The sequence below is a fragment of the Dunckerocampus dactyliophorus genome, chromosome 1, assembly GCF_027744805.1.
Source record: "Dunckerocampus dactyliophorus isolate RoL2022-P2 chromosome 1, RoL_Ddac_1.1, whole genome shotgun sequence".
In the NCBI taxonomy this organism is placed as follows: Eukaryota; Metazoa; Chordata; class Actinopteri; order Syngnathiformes; family Syngnathidae; genus Dunckerocampus; species Dunckerocampus dactyliophorus.
The window spans coordinates 27,319,682-27,337,018 of NC_072819.1; the positions used below are offsets into that span (position 1 = coordinate 27,319,682).

At 39.4% G+C, this 17,337-nt stretch overlaps 1 protein-coding gene across 4 annotated transcripts in view; it reads left to right on the forward strand.

The window, feature by feature from the left end:
- Positions 1-17,337, forward strand: part of si:dkey-178k16.1 (band 4.1-like protein 1) — an 86,555-nt gene that overhangs the window by 43,294 nt on the left and 25,924 nt on the right. For 3 of the 4 annotated variants that reach the window (XM_054775131.1, XM_054775129.1, XM_054775132.1), the window contains exons 4-13: positions 1,191-1,295; positions 2,511-2,553; positions 3,296-3,371; positions 12,045-12,263; positions 12,365-12,452; positions 12,523-12,675; positions 13,552-13,649; positions 13,850-14,025; positions 15,445-15,677; positions 16,872-16,910. In XM_054775131.1, coding sequence (XP_054631106.1) covers positions 1,191-1,295; positions 2,511-2,553; positions 3,296-3,371; positions 12,045-12,263; positions 12,365-12,452; positions 12,523-12,675; positions 13,552-13,649; positions 13,850-14,025; positions 15,445-15,677; positions 16,872-16,910 — 1,230 coding nt within the window. The remainder of the gene's footprint in view (positions 1-1,190; positions 1,296-2,510; positions 2,554-3,295; positions 3,372-12,044; positions 12,264-12,364; positions 12,453-12,522; positions 12,676-13,551; positions 13,650-13,849; positions 14,026-15,444; positions 15,678-16,871; positions 16,911-17,337) is intronic. The other variant, XM_054775130.1, reaches the window with a different exon arrangement.

Below are 17,337 nucleotides of genomic sequence, written 5' to 3' on the forward strand. Positions count from 1 at the left end.
CACTAACTACTTCTAATGCGTATTATGTTTTATTTTTTACTTATTCTTTTTGTACTACATAGAAAGATGGAGTGGGTGAGAGAACAAGCACACTCACAAGAGATGTATTAGTTCTGTTTCTATGGTAACAGCTGCTTGGTTGCTTTGTCGCCATAGGAGCCAGGTTTTCCAAGGAGACGTTTGTGTGTGTGCGTGTATGTGCGCGTGTGTGTAACAAACAGAGGTCTTGTTTTCACCCCAAAGCGCTGCATTAAATAAAAGGTGTGTTGTAAAGCCTGACTGATGTGAAATGTTTTTCTTGCCTTGTAGGCGCCACACAGTGTTGGCTCGGTTCATTTTTGGTACAGTAAGGGTACAAAATGTTCACCATTGAACAGTGCAAATGATTATTTTATTTTTTAGTAAATGTAAGTTTCTTGTTGGCTGAAGTGCAGCATTAATACAGTAGTTCCAGTGTGTAGCTGAACAATGCCAGCTCACTGCTTTTGTTTTATCTACTTGTCTTGGCCCATATACGTCAGGGCTGTCCAAACTTTTTCCACTGACGGCCACATACTGAATGCAGGGGGCCACTTTGATATTTATAATTCTCCTAAAAGGATTAAAAAAAATATTATACATATATTTAAAGGCAAATCTTTCTGTTCTTATTAGTTGTTATCAAAATTTTTGCTTTTTCTCCTTACATTGTGCCTTTCTCCTCTATTTTTCCGATTGTGTTTATTTGATTTCTACAATGTGCCACGGCCACCTTTCATGACTGCTTGTATTTGATTACCAAGTAGCCTGTATGAATGACGAAAGGAACACTTTCTTTAATACACACACGCACACACACACACATGCACGCACTCACCAATGTGTGTGTGTGTGTGTGTGTGTGTGTGTGTGTGTATGTGTGTATATATGTATGTATGTATGTGTATATATATATATATATATATACTGTATATGTATACACACACATACATTGTCCATATATGTATATGGCTAGTTTTTCTATTAGATGTGAGCACCAAACTGTCTTACATATGGATACACAGCAATCGTTATGCCCTGTTTTAGTCTTTCATAGTATACATTAATCATATTTAGACAGTTTCTTCTGCATTGCGACACCTAACCACTGACGGTATGTTTCTTTACATTTGTTTATATCTACTCCATATGTGTGTATGTGCTTGTGGTAGAAATTTGCCAAAGGCCAAACACTGCTGGACATGGTGTGTGGCCATCTGAACCTGCTGGAGAGGGACTATTTTGGCCTGACGTTCCAGGACCCCGACAGCACCAAGGTCTTGCTGACACATTCATATACTTTTGTTTTATATAATTATGCAAGTCTTGCACTAGCACTAGCTGGTAAATGATCAATTGTTTTAAATAAGTTCTTAATTGCTGGTTTAGATGACATTTTATTATTTTATTGTACTTTAGCTAATGTTTTGTTGAAATGTGACTGTGTTTACTTCTGTTCTGTTTTAGTAATAGAAAAAGACAATATTAAGGTCTGGAGGAAACATATAACATAGGGAAGCTTACTAAAGCAACGTGTCGTTAAAAGGGTAAATTTAAAACGGTCTTTTTAAAAAATCCCTAAATGTTAATGAAACTAATATGACCCTCACACAAAACCTGGGGTCTATTTGGAGATTTGAGATAACATTTCAGAAAACATTTTATTTATTTATTTAATTTCATTTACTCTATTAAATTTAGTTTTTGCATACAGAAGTTATTACTTACCTACTTATTGTAGTTGGTGCAAATATGTGTATGTAATGTAAGTGTTTTTGGGATGTAGGGTTGGGAATTGCTGCCTTTACCCTATCACTTCATCAGTGCAGCGTCATAGAATATGAAATTACACATTTATAGTCTTAACACAGTAATGTGCCTTACTTGTTTCACAACTGTTTGTACAATTATTGTAAGAGAACATTGCATTGTTATGTAACAGGGGCATGATACTTTACAGGGGCTTTATAGAAACAGGATATTCAACAGAGTGGAATATTGTGTAAAATAGATGCACTGTATCAAAGTAGCTCATCGAGACACTGATGTGAAAATATGCTCTTACTTAGTCTAATCTTAAAAGCCTGGTTATGGCTGTCTGTGTAAACTTTCAATCACATGGTGTGGCCTTAAAGCAATTAAAATATGATTAACAACTTAAAGTGCAGTACGTTGATTTGAGACTTTTAAAAATGGTATGAGACAGAATGGCCTTTGCCAAAATGTGCATACTCTGCTGCTGGTCACATTAAGCAGAAGGAACTACAGTACATTCAGCTACTACCCTTTATAGCTTTAATATGTTAATATGATGTTCCCTGTCTTTTTAGAGGCCTTTGTCCACTTTATGACAATATTTAGTGCATCAGCTAAACAAGGTATGAGTAGCCACTGAGGAGAATGACTTAATGTGCGCTCTTGAAAATATGACTTGAGAAGGTTTTTGCTTAGCTCAAACTTGCATTGTCTTTTTTTATTGTATTTTTTATCAGAATTGGCTGGATCCTTCCAAGGAGATTAAAAAGCAAATTCGGGGTAAGTGTTGAACAGTGATAAGGTATCCACACGTATTGTCACAAGTGTGTGTGTGCATTGTGTATCTGATTATGTAATGAACCTACAGTAAAAGCATACTTGAAGGCTAGATAGGTAAATTCAAGGATTTTTCTAAAATCACCTAAGACCAACACTCAAACTTAATTGTCAAGCAATGCTGACTTCCTGGCTAACAATGTACAATGTAATGTAGGTTTCGAGGATGAGAGGTGAACCAAAGGCTAAACATGCTGGCAAACTTTCCACGAGCAGTAAATGTCTGTTTAGTTCAGTACATAATACTTTGCCTCTCCATTTGGGTTCAGCATTTGATTACATTGAATTGATAGACTGAGGAAAATTAATAAATCAAATAATACATGAATACATATAAACTCCTAATGCAATGGTAGACTCTCTCTGTGAAACTCCAGAAGAGTTTCAATGCCAGAAGAATAATGGTGCCAGGAGGTCTTGTGTCATAAGGGAAGTCATCAAGAATGTAGCTGGATTTCCCATAGCTGACTAGCAAACAACAATGTGTGACTGAATCAACAGTCTGGTTGCAGCCAAGTGATGCACTCTGTTTTACTCCAGATGCTTCAAGAAACAAGTAACCAACAAACAGTTCAACACAATTGACCAAATACTTAATTGCTGAGCTGAAATGAATAGTGCTTCTTGTAAGTATGCTAAATATTCTGTATAAACAGTAAAAAAAAAATTGATTATCTGTCCACAGTTGGCTCCTGGATTTTGGGATTCTCTGTTAAGTTCTACCCTCCTGATCCATCTGTGCTCATTGAAGACATCACCAGGTTGGTTTGAACATCTCTTGGTTCATTGCAGTTAACAATATTCAACCCAGTACGCAGCAACTTGCCTTCACTCGTGAGCGCTGCAGTGCGCCTGTTTGGGATTTGGTCATTAGCGCTGCAATTTATGTTGATTTATGTTGAGCTGTGTGACATTGACGACACTTCGCCTCATGGTTATTTGGATTTCTCTGTCTGCTGGACTGTTTTCTTGCGACCTGCTCCATTCCTGTAAGCTCTTTCCAGTTTATGTAATTGTGCTACTTTTTGTGCACGTTCACCTGTTCCGTTTTCTACATGGTGTGTTTATTATTGACATTATTGTCTTGTTTATTAGCCTGCCTGTATGTTTTGTTCGAGCCTGTATTTTTTGTGCGTCGAGCTATGCCTTGTGGGATGACGGCTTGGACTTGGCTGTACCTGGAAGCATTGTTAGCTCAGTACGAGCAAGTTAAGCCAGAGAATGCCGACTTCATGATGTGGGGCCTGGATGATGGCCGTATTCCAATCGACATGATGATCCCCTGTTTCCCAGTGCGGGGACCTGTACTTGCTTGAGCCTTGTTGCTCAACGTAAGCCCGAGACCCAGTTCAGCCCTCTCATACCTCTGTTTGACGCCAGCTCAAGGTCCAGCCATTTCCGGCTCGCTCTTGACACAGGTCCGATGCCCAGCCGCCCTCGGCACCTGCTCAAGGCCAGCTCAAGGTGCATTCACCTCCAGTCCCAATTTTACTGCAGACCGAGATTACATTACCTCCAGATCATGTTCCAAGCCAGAGCAAGGTCAGGTCACCTCCGGCTCTGCTCCCATTCCACGCGGTTCTGAGGCTAGATCACCTCCACCTCCAGCACCATGACAGGCAGCAGTCAGGTCACCTCTTTCTCTGGTACTCACTCCAAGGCATACCAAGGTCTGATTGTCTCCCATACCTTCTCCAAGGCAGACCCAATTGCTTCTTGCACTCGCTCTAAGGCTGACCAATGTCTGGTTGCTTCTTTTACCCTCTCCAAGGAAAAACAAGGTTTAGTTGCCACCTGGTCCCGCTTCAAAGCAGACCAAGATTCAGTCACTCCACCCATGCTGAGCCTGTTAATCTCGGTTTGAACCAGACCTTCTTCCGCCCGCGTGTGATGGAGTAGAATGTTAAAGAACCAGCAAAGCCGGCCGAAGACCAGTCAGCTTGTCGGCTCCATACATGGAGTTGCTGCTGACTAGCTTGCACTCTGGACAGTAGCTCTTGGCATGCCGTCTTCCGGCTGTCCCCCGCTGGATATTTAGATGCAAATGTAGCACGTGTCGGAAGTGTGGCTTTATATTTGACTGTTTCATCCATGAAATTGTATCACTGCATAATAGACACGGAGACAAGCCTGCTCTCTCCACAAAAGTGAATTCCTCTGTCCATCTGTGCTGAAATGTACAGTACTCGCAACTTTCTCTCTTTTTGAAATCTTCTTCGTCCAAAGTGTTTGCGCTACAGAATTAGCTATCTGACTGACTAAAGATGGCAAGTTTACTCCTTGACCTCTGAATGACCCAGTAGGCTACCACATAATTAAATTATAATTGTGTTTTGGCATCTGACTCGGAAAATATCGGAAGGACAGTTGACATTGGCTCTAGCCATCCACATTGTGGCAGAAAATGGATACAATGGATACAATGGATTGGATTACAATGCATTACAATGTTTGTATTTTGAACATTATATTTAACACTGTGATTTCTGTAAATGTCAGCGGGAAAAAAAAAGATAATTGAAAAAAATGTATATTGTTAAGAAATGTGTGACAGCCAGATGAAGACATCAAAAGTGACATATATGGCTTGCAAGCCATAGGTTCCCGACCTTTCCTAGTGACGGTAAGGTGTAACCTCATGAGGCATCGGACCAAAGGGTTTATCTATCATGTGCTTCATGTGCACACAAAACCACCTACTTGCCAGCTGTGTAATCACAGGCAGCTGTATCTTAGCCACATACATTGTACACATACAATCGAGTTATTGTGTCTGTTTTGGCTCTTGATTATGACTGACTATGGATTAGGGGTAGGAATCTCTGGCCACCTCACAATTCAGTGTGATTACATCTCGATGCATCCTTTTTTGTGATCAATAGTTTGTCAATTTTTGAATGCATAATTTTTTCCATATATATATACAGTGTATATATATATATATATATATATTCCTGTGTACTACTAAAACAAAGCATATTTGAAATGATTCACTATTAAAATTAACATGAAACGGATTAATTTACTTCCATTATCTTTTCATAATGGAAGGTTATATCTACCAACATATTGCACAGAACCAACAGGAAAGATAAAGTGCACCAGTAGCAGCATGTATAAAATTAACAAACTTCAGCATATTCTGCGTAACCAACATAAAAAATCTGCCACTATTCACAAATAAATAATCAAGACTTCTGAATTAAAACTAAAATCCTGAGCATAGAGTCTCTCACAAAATAATGTTTTCAAAAACAGCTTTCATTCAAAATATAGATTTCTGTACCAGCGGCTCTCAAACAAGAATAATACTTGCAGACGTCAGTATATTATGAATAACCAAAAAAACTAGGCTGCCCTCATTGACAATTGCAGTGTCAGTGAAGTAACGTTATGATGGGACGTTGTATCTGGGTTCCAAAGTGCGCAACAAAACACGAAAGCCCTGCTTCTCAACAACCAAATATGAACGCAGATCCCTCACAATAAAAGTTGCGAATGACTTTGGGATTTGCTTCTCCTTTTCCGTGTTGGGTGGGAAATTAGTTATCACCTGCCCATTGTTTCTCTGGTTGGCAGCAGCTTCAGCTGGCTGTTTTTCCTCCTTGTTCGCATGGAAGCGTGTTATGTGGTTTCTCATATTTGTCGTGTTTCCAAAATATTTTAAGCTTGTATGACAAAGCTTGTCTGGCTCTTGTCCAGCTCATTTTTACCTTCAACTATGTGAAAGCCAAAGTGCTTCCAGATGTTCGCTTTAAATCCAGCGGGTGCGGGTCGGAGTTTACGCTCTGCCATTGTGGTAGCGTCTTACACTTAGGTGCACCACCATAAACTGTCTGGGCAGCACTTCTGCTTTCCGTCTCTTTGTTCCGTTTTTTTTTTTTGTCAATGTCCACATCCGGCTTCCTGACAAAAATATGTACAATTTGCTTAAATATGCACATGTTTTAAATAATAATAATAATAATAATAATAATAATAATAATAATAATAATAATAATAATAATAATATTGAATAGTTTCTCAACAGTGTTTGGTTTTAAGCCACAACCTGGACCCAACCTCCAGCCTTTGAAAACACCCTTTCACATTGTTCAGAAGATGCCAGCGTGCACAAAAACGCAAGAGCAAGATTATATAAATCGGGATGCACTAATTTTAGTTTCTCCCAGTACTCCACAGGGTTTTCCACCCTGCTTATAATTGGTTTTGAAAGGTAGCCCTGGACCTCCACAGTAGCATCTGCTGTTTCATTTTCAGTCTTCCATGCCTCCATGACACAGGTGTCTGAACAATGCCAGTTTGCTACCTAGTTTGCCTCCAGTAGGGACCCCCACGATTTTTTTTCCCCCACACACTGATAAAAAATATATATATATATGGTAAAAATATATATATGGTTTATTTATATTATATTATATTATATATTATATATATGGTTTATGTATTATTTATATGGTTTATGGTTTATATTTTATTATATATAATAAAATATATATAATATATATATGGTAAAAATTAACTGTAAAACTACAGTTGACCCGCATTTAAACAAGTAAAAATGGAGGTAAAATTATTGACTCTACACCATTGTGGGAAAAAAAAAAATCTATACACAGTTTCTTTTCTTTTTTTCATGGGGCTAATACATTTATACAAATGCAGTTAGAGTAACATTTGCACAATGAATGCATGAATGAATGAGTACTCAAGAGCCCCATTTCAGGAAAAAAACTTGCAATTTTTGAAGAACTCGTATGTGACCTGCACATCTCTACTCAAGACACGCTTTGAAGCGTGTTTTCTACGTCTCACCAGCTGTGTTCAGCTCTGCCTTACCTGTTTGTTTTGTTTGACCCTGTATATTTTTGTGACTCGAGCTACGCCTATGTTTCCTTTTTTAAATCATTTTTTTGACTGCACCAACCAACATGTCATTGCATCCTGGAGTAACATGATATCCCCGCTTGGCAAAATGTAACACAGGGTCTGACAATGGAGTGTCACAAATTCCACCTTGGATTGACATTAGTGAGAAAAGTGTTTTAAAAAGAGTAAAAGGGTAAAGGGTAAAAAAGAGAAAAGGGTATTTTAATCAAGATAGAATTGAAACAAAGAACAAGACTGAAAAAAATGTTGGTTTTTTCAAAAGGAAAATGTTACACATTTCTGACATGTACTCTGCTCTAATGCTGCTCTGCTGCTTGAATTACTGGTTGTGTTTACACAAGATTTTTTTCCTCAAGTGACCCAAGGAGCACATTGGTTATTTGAACACACTGAATTTCTCACTGGTGTTGGTTTCAACCACAAAGCAGTTCAGTTGTAACTTCTGTCATTATTACCGCTTAGATTTATGACTTACAGTGGTGTGAAAGTGTTTGCCCCCTTCCTGATTTCTTATTTTTTATGCATGTTTGTCATACTTATGTTTCACATGATCAAACAAGTTTATATATTAGTCAAAGCCACCATAACTGACTGCATGGTAGCCTGTTGACCACGCAGTCAGGAGATCGGGAAGATCTGGGTTCGAATCTCCGATGGCGATCTCTGTGTGGAGTTTGTTCTCCCCGTGCGACCGTGGGTTTTCTCCAGTTACTCCAGTTTCCTCCCACATTCCAAAAACATGCATGTTAGGTTGTTGAATGGTTGTTTGTCTATATGTGCCCTGCGATTGGCTGGCGACCAGTCCAGGGTGCACCCCGACTCTCACCCGAAGTCTCCTGGGATAGGCTCCCAGGCTCATGATGGAAAACCCTCCAATGTGGCTGAATTAAAACAAATCTGCAAAGATGAGGGGTCCAAAATTCTTCCACAGTGCTGTAAGAGACTCACTACAAGTTATTGAAAACGTGTGATTGCAGTTGTTGCTGCTAAGTTGTTAGGTTTTTCACACAGGGGCCATGTAGGTTTGGATTTTTTTTCTCCATTATTAATACAAAGTTTTATTTAAAAATTTTGTGTTCAGTTGTCTTGTCATTGACTAATATTTAAATTTGTTTGATGATCTAAAACATATAAAGTATGACAAACATGCATAAAAAAAATCAGTAAACAGGAACGGGGCAAACACTTTTTCAAAGTGTTTTTCCAAAGGCGAGAAGCTCAGCAAAGCGTGTATAGAAAGATGCAAGAGAAGTCAAGGGTTTGACAAGGGAGTGATCAAACACACTAGCATCGATGGTGTAGCCTGTGTCAAGCTGTCAAACTGAAACCGAGACAAAGTGCGTTTCTTGTTGGCTCAATACGAGTGTTGTCACAGCACAGTCTACGTGACACAGCACACATGCACATTCATGTCATGTCTGCGTTGTCAAGCAGCCGCCGCACGGCGATCGTTTTTTGTGTTCGGCTTTGAAAGGCATTTATCGGCGTATGCCGATCACATGATTTTTACAGAAATTGGACGATAATAATCGGTGGCCGATCTATCGGAGCATCCCATGTATTTAACATTGTAACTGGAATGTCAAGAGCTTTTAAATAAATAAATTAAACAAACAAACAACATAGTAAATTAAACAAACAAAAAAAGTTTAAAAAAAACCCAGTGAAAAAGAATGGACTCTCAATCTCTTTCAGTAAAAATTGCACTGAAATAACAATCACAATTAAAACCAAAAACAATATAAAATAGACACTGGCTCTGTGAAGAAAAAAAGCATTCCAATAAAAAAAAACACACACACACAACAATAAACACAATAATTAAAATGGAGTATGACGTCTCTGTAAACAAAATTGCACTTTGATCAATATTCAACATGGGGTATTATTCCTGAAAAGGAAGGCTTAACATGTAGCGAATGACACTGTCTGTGAGTGTGCACCATTTTGCGCTATTTTGTTTATACGGTGTTCCCTCGCTATATTGTGGTTCACATTTCGGGGATTCGCTGTTTTGCTGATTTTTTTAGTGCTTCTTTGTTTTTTTATTGCAGCGTATGGACGCTGTTACAGGCCGAGCCTGGCCCTCTAAGAAGAATTGCATTGTGGGAAGTTGAGTGTCTATCTCTTACCTCTCTCTCATCTGTCTGCACCGCCCATTGCTTTCTGTGTCCTGATTGGCTGTAGACCATTGTCAATCAGTCTCCTTCGTGCCGTCCTGCCATGTCTCCTGTATCATCGCAAGCTTGCTTGCTTGCTAGCTTGTAAATGAATCTTTGGTTCGTCTGCTGCAATATGTTTTAACAAGGATACAAAAACGGTACAGTACAGCAGATAGGCGCCAGGACGAAAAGGCATGGTCACAGAAGTGAAATATGTGTGAGTGACTTTTCTTTTGTTTCTTTTGTTTTGTAATTTCTTGTGTTGATCATTCAGGTTGATCATTAAAATTCAAACAAAGGTTTGAACTTTTTTGAGAGTGTTTAAACAAGAGAGAAATGTGAGAAAATGTTATTGTCTGTCTGAGAAAAGTGTATAAAGTGTATGGTGAGGTGTTTTACAGCCTTAAACCATATATTATAAGTGTAAAAAAAAAGGAAGTTGTCTGCTTTGCGGATTTCCCCTATTGCGGGCTATTTTGGGAACCTATCCTCCGCAATAAATGAGGGAACATTGTATTTACTTTGCCGACCAAGCACCTCAGTAAGTGCTGACTGTCGGGACGAAGGCTCCTCTGTACCTCGAGCAGCAGTCTTTTTCCCTGTTGGGAAAACTGGACAGGGTGGTTGTGTTTGAGGTGCACATGCAAGTTGGTCCTTTTCCCCTATTTCGTCACCACTACTTTCAAACAAATGCGACAAATCGGCCCGTCTGTGCTCATGGGCTTACCTTATTAATTCTTCTTGGCTTGTTACTCCTCAAGAAGATCACTTGTAGCATTCTGTGTGTGCATTCGCCAATGGTCCCGCCTCCCCCCCAGTGGGAGAAAGAGACTGAATGATTGGCAGGAGGATTCACTCACGCCGTCCACTCACTCAAAGCAAAAGAAACACAAACATATCAATATATCGAGGCCGGCAAAATTGTCGAGTTTGTTTTTATATATTGTGCGGTTAATTGATTTATTGATTATCGTGACAGGCCTAAATATGAGTAACTGTCTCCTCTGTTGTTGTTCTTTCTCAGATTGTTTTGAAAGGAAGTCCAAAATGGCATTTTGTTGTAGCATTCTTTTCAATAATGGGCTCTTGAGCTTCCTGGAGCGCAGTGTGGTGTTGCAGGTTGTGGCAATCTGCTCTTCTAGTGTGCTGACATCAGCTGGCTCAGCATGTCATGGGGAACAACTATTAACTCATTGTAAATACACTCATAGTATCAATAGAAGTATAGTAATAGTGTGCTGAAAACAAATAGAGAGTAATGGTAAAAATATATGAGGACAATGTTCCAACTGTGAGAATCTGGATTGCTGTCCACATATGAGCATCTATTAACAAATCTTATTGGATAAATTGCTGGATTGCATGTCACATCCAGTTGCAGTCATCACCGGCTCAAGCAGATGGGGGGCAAATAAGCATATTCGTGGCTAGACATCAAGGGAAGTCAGACCAAAAATGCAGGGTACATGCGCTGTTCTCGCTTGTGGAAATCGTTCAAATAGGATTTTCGGAAAAAGTTATTACTAAGATAGTCTATCATAAAGGGAACAAAAGTAAAAAAAAACCAAAAAGCGCAGAGAAAGGTGGCTTCTGAACCTGTTGCTCTCGTTGAGTGGAGCAGAATCTGAACACGCTTGAGTTTTCAGTGACCAAAGACCACAAAAGTTAAAATATTGTTAGACCTCGAAAATGCTCATGGAAATGGAAAATGCAGAAATAATTGCCTCACAACAAAAAAAATATAAACCCAGTTTATATGAGAGCAAAAAATAATTGTCAACAAAAAAGCAACAGAAGAATTTATAAAATGTCTGTGAAGTATTTTAATCAACTCATCTTAGACCAAAAAATGGAGGAAAAGCAATCTTTCAAATCTAAGCTTATGCAAAACATCCATCGCTGGACAACAGGGAAGCAACTGAAAAATCTAACAAAACATTAACTTCACACCTACCTGGTGTAACGCTGAATTATAAATGACAGCAACTTATTTGAGGAGTGATAAGGGAATTCCTTCAAACCCAAAAATGACACAAACTGCCTCATGTGGTTGCAACCCAGCAATAAGGTTAATAAGATTAAAAAAATCAGATTTTATGAATGTTCTGTGAAATTCTATCATGCACTGTGCATTCCTTGGGACAGTAGTTACTGTTGCTCTATTGAGGCCACACCACCAGCATGTACAGAAATCTATTAGCTCTTATTGTAGAATTTTTCTTGTTGCTGATCAAAGTTTCTGTTGTAATTTTGTGTACAGTAAAGAATCTTGTGGTTGCACCAGTGTGAAAATCAGGAGATAATAATGGACATAGGAATATTAGTCTGGAAATAAAGAGGCTGAAACAAAAAGACTGAGACTGTCATATGTGGTATTCCTAGGTACTACTTGTGCCTGCAGTTAAGGGATGACATCCTATCTGGCCGTCTGCCCTGTTCTTTTGTTACCCATGCCCTTTTGGGCTCCTACACTGTTCAAGCTGAACTGGGAGATTATGAGCCAGAGGATCATGGGCCAGATTACATCGCCGACTTCCGTTTTGCCCCTAACCAGACCCGAGAGCTGGAGGAGAGAGTGATGGAGCTTCATCGTAACTATAGGTCAGCACAAATTTACTTCATTAGTTCAACCTAAAGCCACAGTGGTATTGCTTGATTTGTGGGATGTAGTAGATTTAATGATGACTCATATGTTGCTGCAGGGGAATGAGTCCAGCAGAAGCAGAAGTGAACTTTCTGGAAAATGCCAAGAAGCTGTCAATGTATGGGGTGGACCTACATCATGCAAAGGTGCACAGAGGGATGTCACATTTCTCTATAGCATCTACACGCTCTTATTTGCACTGTCTTTGCTGAATAGGATTCTGAGGGGATTGACATAATGCTTGGCGTGAGCGCCAACGGTCTGCTCATTTATCGAGACCGCCTAAGGATCAACCGTTTCGCCTGGCCAAAGATCCTCAAGATCTCCTATAAGAGGAGCAACTTCTACATTAAGATCCGCCCTGGAGAGGTAAGTAAACAACATCATGTGTGATGCGTGACTTAGGCTACTGTATGTTCACACTGCAGGTCAGTTCTGATGTTTTTGCTCACATATGACCTATATCTGATTTTTTTGAACACTGCAATTCCCATTTTTTTCAACATTCGTTTGTATGTGGATATAAATCTGATTAAAAAAAAAAAATAATAATAAAAACTTTAAACAAATCTTTCTCCACATGAAAACACATTCATCGGATGTCATGCACATTTTGGCCAATCAGAAGCTTGAAGAATCAACCACAGCTGACTGGGTCCCGCAGTATACAGTAACATCATCATCATCAATATAGTGTGATAGGCTTCTGATAAAAAATTTTAAGAACAGCTGAAAAATTGCAAGAATTTACATTTTGCACTGTCAAATCTTGAGGAGGTTCTGAGTAGAGCTTTAAAATGCAAAAAGAAGAAATGGGAGTAAGACAAAACTAATTTTGCCTCTATATCCTCAAGTCAGCTGTGTGTGAGTTTTTGTGGGGGTTCAGGGTGCCGTTTAACCATTTCTTAGGAACTTTTTTATTCTGTTTTGCTAAAGAACAGCCCTCATTGTGATGTTTAAAGACCTGTGATTTTACTAATAATCTATTGATTGGACAGCCGCTGCTTCTGTCCACCCCACCGAACATGTGATGGAGTGCACAAAATGTTCATTTTGTCGGATGGCATGTGTCACTAAAGAAAATATGTCTGACTGGACTGAAAAGAAAAGAATATTGATTCTTCCATTTCTTTGGAGTAGTCACAGCTCACCCTCACACTATCCCTTCATCTTTCCCTGCACTTGCTCCCCTCATCTTTCTTTCTTTACCGCCTTCCTCCATCACTCCTTCCCCTCACTGCTTAGTATGAACAGTTTGAGAGCACCATTGGCTTCAAGTTGCCCAACCATCGGGCCTCGAAGCGCCTTTGGAAGGTTTGCATTGAGCACCACACCTTCTTCAGGTAGGACTTAGTAGAACACCTTTTCCCCTGTAGTTACACCTTACACAACCTAACTGTCCTTCCCTTCCCAAACTTTGCTAATACAGCTACCTCTGAAAGTTAATAAAAATCAGCAACTGCTATATATCGGTTCTTTGACTACAGCGCTAATTTAATATATGAGTTTCCAAACAAATCCATTAAAAAAAACACTCTTGCAGGTTGGTTTCTCCAGAGCCACCTCCAAAGGGCTTCCTGGTGATAGGCTCCAAGTTCCGCTACAGTGGAAGAACTCAAGCCCAAACCAGACAGGCCAGTGCTCTGATTGACAGGCCTGCACCTCAGTTTGATCGCTCGGTTAGCAAGAGATACCTGCTGTCCCGAAGTATTGATGGGGGTAAGAGCAACAGTTAGTACTGTACCATGTTATTTTTTTTGTTATGAAGGCAGAAGTAACTCTTGGCTGGCAAGTAAAAGCAACTGTGCATCCAAATGTTGCAATGGTGTTTTTGTATGAAAAAAAGTCAGGAAAACAATCAATTACTGTAATTTCCGGGGTATAAGCCATTACTTTTTTCTCACACCTTGAACCCTGCACCTTGTACCGTGATGTGGCTAATTTATGTCTAAAAACAAAATTTCCCATGATGCTTAGTGTGCAGCTTCAAGAAGTAGTGACATGGATGAGTGAAGTGGAAGCTAATATCATGTTTTGAAATCTTATGCAGCGATCTATGACACATGTTAAGTAAGTTTGATCAAGTGTAGAATTACTACAGCTTCTGTTTGGACTGCTCAGTCCACCAACCGTACACTGTCACCAACGGGTTTCGAAAGGCTGAACTGATGAAGAGGATTGCTCAAGCTAAATGGCTAATATGCCTCGAGACAAAAGTAACACCAAAAGCGACAAAGAAAGAGAGAGAGAGGGAGCGAGACCGACAAAGTGTGTGATGAAGGAATTATGAGGATGTTCACTTGTATGCTGAAGAAGATGACTTTAGTGATTTTAGTTCCCAGGAGTAGGGGGAGGACTGCAATGTTTTCTGGTAGGTTACTGTTTAACTAGCCATATTACACACACTGTTCAGCACCGTTTGGAAAAAAAACACTTATTCAATCAAAGGTTTAAAAAAATCTTTTTGTGTAACAATTTTCTGCATACTAAATATCCCATGTCTTATAGACAGGTGGGACAAATATATGTACAAATATTTATTTTTCTTTAAATATATTTGGTGCTCTATAGTCTGGAAATTACGGTAAGTAGGCTGCATACTAGGAAAACAACTCTCTCATATTGTCCGACATGCTTTAATTTAGCAATTTCTTTTACATGACACCAATAACAACAGTTATTTGTCATGAAATAAAATACTTAACTGAAACACCAGCCACCTAGCACATGCTGCAGCATAGATCAATTTAATTGCTTGGATTTTTTTTTTTTTCTCGTTGCGTCGCGTTTGTTTGGCCACTTGTTGACAGAGTTCTCAAGGCTCAATAACTGTAGCCTCGTAGGCCAATTAACAAAACTCACAGTCACATCGCCACACACCCCTGTGCACAGCCAACAGGAATTAGAATCTAAACAGACGTACACTGAGGGACATTACTCCAGAAACAACATTATTAAGAATAACTGGTCTGTATTAAATAGGAACAGCTCCCACCCTCAATGTAGAGTTGTGACTGATCTGCCAAGAGATTTTCTTTCACATGTTTATGCATTTCCTCAAACAAAATATATAACAACCTAAATAGATCTTTGTTATATGTTCCTTAAAACGTGTACATTAAACCAATTTTTTCCCAGCTTCAGCTTTAGGTAACAGTATGGATCAGTTGTCTCAGCGAAGCTTGAGTGAGCGCACCCAGTTCATGTCCAGAGAAGATCTCGATCAAGAAGGAAGCCTGGACCTAGACCATTATGACTATCCAGACCAAGACCAGGATCATGACACCGACCAGGACTTGGACCTTCACCATGGCCTAGAGCACATTCGTGGTGACAGCATCTCAACATCTGCTAAGCCTTTGGAGTTCAAGGTATTCACATCCAGCTTTCTCCATCACAGTCAATGCTGTTGTGTCCTTGGACAAGACACTTCACCCACAGTATTTTGCCTCCAATGCCGTCCACACTGTTGCGTACATGTGAATAATGAATTTTTGGTGGTGGTCAGCAAGGCCGTTGGCACGAATTGGCAGCGACATTTCCTTCCGTCTCCCCTAGGGCAGCTGTAGCTACAGATGTTGCCACCTTAAATGTGTGACTGTGGAGTGAATGAATAATGAGTTCTTAGTAGGGTTGTATTTGAAAAAGGATTTTCACAGTCGAATCTGATTCATTAGATTTAGTCCACAGTGGACTAATCGTCCAAAGTTGTTTTTTTGTCGGTTTTTTTTTGCACACAGCTGGAGATTGCTGCAAATGAGCAGATCTCATTTTCAGCTTTTTACACCTCGAAGAAAAAGGTTAAAACACTCAGATAAACAAATACAAGTGGTATGTGAGCAACAACTGTATCTTTATTTATTTAGTGACACAGAAAGAAACAAAACCAAAACACGGTCACTTTTGGCAAGTGTCCATATGTCACACCAGCTAAGTGTACATCAAATAGGAACAACATGGCTTGAAAAACAACAACTTGCCAAGACTTACCTATGTTATACTGCTGATTACTAAAGAACAGAAAAGGGTAGAAACAATGTTTTTTTTCTGATGAAAGATGGGAGTCTAATCTTTCTTTTGGTAGGTTCCATGTTTATATAGTCATAGAACACAATATTCTGTGTGCCTTGAAAGATCGGTCAAAATGACCAGTAGTGAACGGGTTGTCTATTGAAAATTGGCTGGGATTGAATGTGTTAATATACATGTAAAAAGCTATTCCATAAAAAGGTGATACATTTGAAAAATGGTTCACATTTACAGAAAAGTCACTCCTGAACTTTGACTAACATTCACCTTCCTTTGCATGTGGCACTAGTATTCATCATCCCTATTTAACCAACCTCTTAATCTCTACCGTTTTCTGCTCCACTTCTGACACTTAATACCTCACAGTATGAGGCTTTTCACTTGATCTTAAATCTCCTTTTATTTCTTTAAGTGCCTCTGAAATGTTTTCCTCCTCTCACTGCTCTGATGTCATCACCCTTTTCTTGCTAACCACCCCCTTTGTTCTTGTCTGACCTTTTTTTCCCCCCCCTTCCGGCTTTTGACTTGCCCTGCAGGCTGAGGAGGCAGCCTCGCCTGTAGACTCAAAACCAGAGGTATTTTGCTCCCTTTTTGTGCGTGCGTGGTTGTGGTTGTTGTCAGTCTTGTACCACATTGCGAAGTGAGTTTAGTGGGTTAGCAAGATCTGTTGGGTCTAAAGCCAGTCTTGCCTGTAGTACGAAGGTGACTCTCTTTTAAAGCGGCTACATCACCATTGTAATTTAGGCTAAAATCATAACTTGGTCCCGACCAGACTATCGAGACTTTCATCTTAAAATGGTTTTAAAAGTGTCATTTTTCACAGTGTAACTCATTTGTTGAGAACCCATTGGACCTGGCAGCAACAATAATTCGGCAGCACTACGACAGGAGTGACTTTTTCAAGATCACACTGATCCGCGAGGATTCAGAGATAGATTTTTAGTCAACGGAATACACTACATTTGCTCACTTTTTATCCGAGTGTCAGGAATAAAATGTCAT